Genomic DNA, 5,172 nt, shown 5'->3' with positions numbered 1-5,172 from the left:
TAATTAACAAATACAAAACAGAACACAATTATTCTTTTTTAATTTCTTTTACTTTATAGCATGTATTATGTATATGCCCTTTTAGAAAATAAAAATAACAATTATTTATCTTTTTATTTCTATTTTACTACTTTATGATATACAGCACTCACATGAAGCTTGAAAGTCTTAAAACATGCGCCCTCACCTTTTTTTCAACCATGCCTTGCATATCATTTGACATATCACCTATAGAAATTAAAGCCCAGGTTTGACTGGCAGCAATTAAAATAAATAGTTATTTTTTTATTAAAGTAATAATCAGCCAACAAAATAATAGATAATAGATGTTAAAAAACAAAAACAAAAAACATTAAAAATATTATCATATTAGCTCTTTTTTTGGCTGATTATTACTTTAAAAAAATAAATTTCCTCACAACAATAAAGTGACCTTTAAATAAAATAATAACAAAGAACAAAAATATTATTTTCACACAAAAATTAGTCATCAAATTAATCAATATATATATTATTCAATTTATTTTAATGTATATTTTATATTTTAAAATAAATTTTATCTTGATAATTGATTTGGTAGGTAATTTTTAACGGTGATACTAGATAGCTAAAGATTAATTATAATATAAAAATGACACCTAAAATTTTTTTTTCTTGATAAGCAAGTGATATATACCTTCTTATCACTCATTCTCCTTATCATCTACATTTTTTCTGCATATTTAGAGTCATTAATATTCTTTTCAAAATCAATTTCAGTATCTTCCAAATCAAATCCCTAACATCTCTCAATTACATTATTACCAATCAAAATACAATTTTTCTATAGAAATTATGGAGGTTAAATTAAAAAGTTTTAACAACTTCTACTATACAATTCATATTTTACATATAGATTATTAAAAAATAAAAAATAAAATAAAATATAAACAAAAATTAAAAAATAAATTTTTTAAAAAAATTATTAATTCGTTATATTAAAATCAATAAATAAGCATATATATGAATATTAAATAAAAAAGATTAAAACCATGACCTATTAATGTACATATGAGATAATTTGAAGAATACAATATGATGTATAATTTAAAATTTGGTAATATTAATTATAAAAAATTATTAATTATAGATATTATATGTATGAAATTATGAATATTATGAGTAAAAAATTATGGATGTAATTAATATAAAATTATGGATGTTATGTGTATGAATTTATGGATATTATGAGTAAATTTATCAATTGAATAAATTAATTTAAGAATTTCACATTTTTTCAAATTCAATTATGATAAAATTTAAAAATATCTGTGTTAATTTAATAGTTACTTATGCAATAAATAAAAAATGATATGTGTATTAATATAATATCTAATAAACATGAATTTAATTTTTAGATGTTAGTTGTATGTAATTATAGATGTTATATATATATGAACTTAGCTTATGAATGTTATGTGTATAAACTTAGTTAGTACAGTATAATTATATATAAATACAAATAAAAACACAAAAAAAATAAATCAGTTTATTACCATACCTTATCAAAGCTAGTGTGATTTTTCATATTAGTTGGCTGACAATAATCTCATCGGATGAGTTTGTCTGTGGTTTAAATTATTCTTCAACTCATTCTTGTAAATTTTCTTAGCCTATCCTAATTGTGCTTCTAATTGAAATAGAATTTTGATTTTTGGCTGAGAGAGTAAATGGCCTTTTTAATCCAGATTAACAATAAAAAACCTAAGAAACCAAGTTTTTACATTTGTCCGCACTTGCAATGATAATAAATGAATTAAAAGAAATAAAAATTAATTACAATTAAAATTATTTAATGAATATTATTATTACCATTTTTAATTGTTATTAATTTTTATTGTATTCTTAAATATAATCTTTAAATTATAAAAGAAAATATTAAATAATGATTATAAGAAGCCTAATAATTAGAAATATAATATTATAATTAATATCATAAATAAGTGAGATTCATAAAAATATGATAAATAGATTAATATAAAAGTGAGATAAAAAATTAAAATATTATTAAGTTATATAAATAAAATAAATTATTAAAATTTGTTGGGTTACCAAACTTTTTTGGTTTTTAACGTATACATAGAATTGGTTAACTACCAATATTAAGTCCACTTATAGAGGCCTAGATAGAGGCATGGGTAGATAATTAATTAATTGAGAGTAGGTAGCTATTAGAGAGGAGTCCAGCAGGAAGATGTTTTAGGATTCCAAATAGCAGGGAGAAAGAACTTAGTTCCAGAGACGCCTTTGGCATTATAGGCACCGCCAGTGGCAGGGTCAACAGGTAATCTTGCTTGTTGGGCTGATAAGATGTGAGAGCAGACGCTGGTGGCTTCAAGGATGTCGTCTCCACGGGCATCAGCATAGAAGCCATCCCCGTAAGGGTTTGTGACTGCTCCTGCCAAGCCACCGGCGAGCAGCATGACCATGGCATCGGCGCCCACTTCCCCACTGGGCGGTTTCACGGATATTCCTGGCGCTTCAAGGAATGGCCAGGCACATTCGGGGCACTCTTCTTCTGGGTCCCCTACTGCCACGTATGGCTGTTCCTCTATGAGACCGTGCTGGGCGCATGATCCAGCGCACATGTCTTGGACGGTCACACCCTTGGACGCTACGAAGAGAGCCAGCGTGTTTGGCTTTCCACCAGTTGCTTTTGGCATGAGCTTCTTGATGAAATCTTTGATCAACACTTTCCCCAATGAGTAATTTGGGTCGTACTGTTCATTCACCACCTTTACTGTGATCGTGGGGCTTCCTTTGCCACCCCCCGTCTTAGTGTATGCTTGATAGCTCTCCACCACGTGCCACCATGACGACACTTGAAGCTCACCATCTCCACCACTCGGGTTCAGAGAATTCAAAAATGAATGGACAGCTTGCTTTTGTTTTTCCGTAACTGCACCATACCATAAGATGCCAATGTTCAAGTTTCCGGTCAGCAAACGTCCCCCTCTGTGGGTCAGCGCCACCGTTCCACCCCAAACTGCTACCGGCCCCGCCACCAAAACCAACAACACAACCAAACACGCTATGCGAAACGAGGCCATTTTGCTTCGCTTCTCTTCTTTTCTCTTCTCTTCGCTTGTCTTCTTCCCAACATCTTCCCAAATTTATATATCCTCACACAAATCTACATACAAGCTTCATTTATTTTCTATTTTTTTCTTTTCTACTTCAATTGCGGCAAATATATTAATTAATAACCTCACATCTAAGCTTAGTAATATAAATTTGGTGGACCTTAATATAGAGAATATGCTGCAGAAGAAACAGTCAAAATACCTTAATCCACTTTAATTTGGCAGGGATGACTGACGAGATCTCCCCGAATAACGCTCAACCCCATTCTTTAAATATCAAACACTTGTGCTTCATCAATACCCTAAATCTTCCCCATCTATCTAATGATTAATTAAGTAAAGAAGTCTTTTTTAACTCTCTAGCTAACACAAATATGAATCAATAATGATTGAGAGACCAAAAAAAAAAAAAACTAGAATTTATTTTATTTAATTTTGTTAATTATGTTATAATTAATAAATACTAAATATGATAAATTTAGATTATTTTTTTCTTCTTAATATTATCGAATGTGGTTACAATCTAATATTATGGTTGGTTCAAAATTTAGGAGATGAATTGAGCTCAAAACTGTCCAAACTTTTTAATTTTAACATTATTTATTTTATTCAATAACATTTAACCTTCAAATTACTTTTACACGGGCCTTATTATTTTAGGGCATTATTTATATAAAGATGACAAAAATATTTTTTTTTAATTTATTTATTTGACCACAGTTAAAAATGTGCTCTAAAAAATGTAATTTACTAATAAAAGTATAAATTTTGAATACAATTAAAATCTAAGATAAAAAATAATTATATTAATTATTCTAACTAATATTAATTTAAAACGACACTGAATTTTTTAAATTAATACAAAATAATTTTTTTCAGAATCTCAACTTCACAGTATATTTTATTCAAAGGATTTAAAAATAAACAACAATTACAAGACTAAAAATAAAACAATTACTAATAAAAATTAGTAGATTAAAATATAAATCTTCAAAAAGTAAAGAAAAAATTATAAAAATTATAAATATAAATTTAACTCGTAAAAAATTATTAAATTTTCAAAAAGAAATATCAAAATAATAATGAAATGAAAATAATAAAATAATATTATAAAATTTATAAAAAATAAAACAATTTTTTAATAATTTTTTAAAAATTTAAATTTTAAACATATTAAAAAATTAGTATCAGAGTCAAATTAACATTTTAAGAATATAACAATACTTTTTAATAATGATAACATTTTTAATCTATGCCAAGTGTCATAAAATCTAATACATGACAATCTATTCTATCGACAAGACGGTTTAGATGTCTTTAATTTGCTTTAAGTATACACCATCGTTTTATTGTTGGTATTAATGTTATGAATGATACTAATGTAAAATCTATACTACTGTTAAATATTGATATAAATAGTTATTACCTGAAACATGAAAAAGTCTTATTGTACAATGTATAAGATTGTCAAATACTCTACTTTCTAGAGGCTTAATAATCTTATTATTTTTTTAGTCCATATTAACAAATTTTACTTAAATGTTGTGTGCTTACATAAATGTTGTTAAACTGTTATATACAATCCAAAAAGAATTAAAACTTCAATAAATATGGTTTATATTGTAATCACACAAATAATGAGTGAAAGACTAGGATTTAGTGGGAGTACGTACTCCGTATTTTGTATAATTTTAAAAATCGAAGATGAGCAGTGAAGTGAGCAGAGATTTTGAGGGTGAAACACGGTGAGACAGCCGATAATATCAGCGGAAGAAATAAAGGGGGAGAGCGGGGAAGGCTTGTATAAGAGGAAAAGGAGGATCATATTCCGGGAGGGGTTTATAAACCTTTGAAGGTTTCTTTTAGGGACAAAGTTGTGGGTTCCAAGATTGCTAAAGCTTTTTCACTCGTTAAAACTTTGTCGGGAGATAACATTGCGGTAGTTTCTGAGAAGTAAGGAGATCTCTTGCCACCGAGTGTCACGTTTACCCAAGAAGCTAAGAATTGTTTGGCAGAACTTTATAAGGATGCTATAATGATTAAGGTACTC

At 27.6% G+C, this 5,172-nt stretch overlaps 1 protein-coding gene across 1 annotated transcript; it reads right to left on the bottom strand.

Annotated features, from left to right (window-relative positions):
* Nucleotides 1-2,210: 2,210 nt before the first annotated feature.
* Nucleotides 2,211-3,089, bottom strand: LOC130945289 (protein EXORDIUM-like 6). Its single transcript, XM_057874021.1, has one exon. The coding sequence runs from the start codon at nucleotides 3,087-3,089 to the stop codon at nucleotides 2,211-2,213; it is 879 nt and encodes a 292-aa protein (XP_057730004.1).
* Nucleotides 3,090-5,172: the final 2,083 nt, after the last annotated feature.

This window comes from Arachis stenosperma, chromosome 8 (assembly GCF_014773155.1).
Source record: "Arachis stenosperma cultivar V10309 chromosome 8, arast.V10309.gnm1.PFL2, whole genome shotgun sequence".
In the NCBI taxonomy this organism is placed as follows: Eukaryota; Viridiplantae; Streptophyta; class Magnoliopsida; order Fabales; family Fabaceae; genus Arachis; species Arachis stenosperma.
This window is presented reverse-complemented; position numbering and strand designations above follow the sequence as displayed.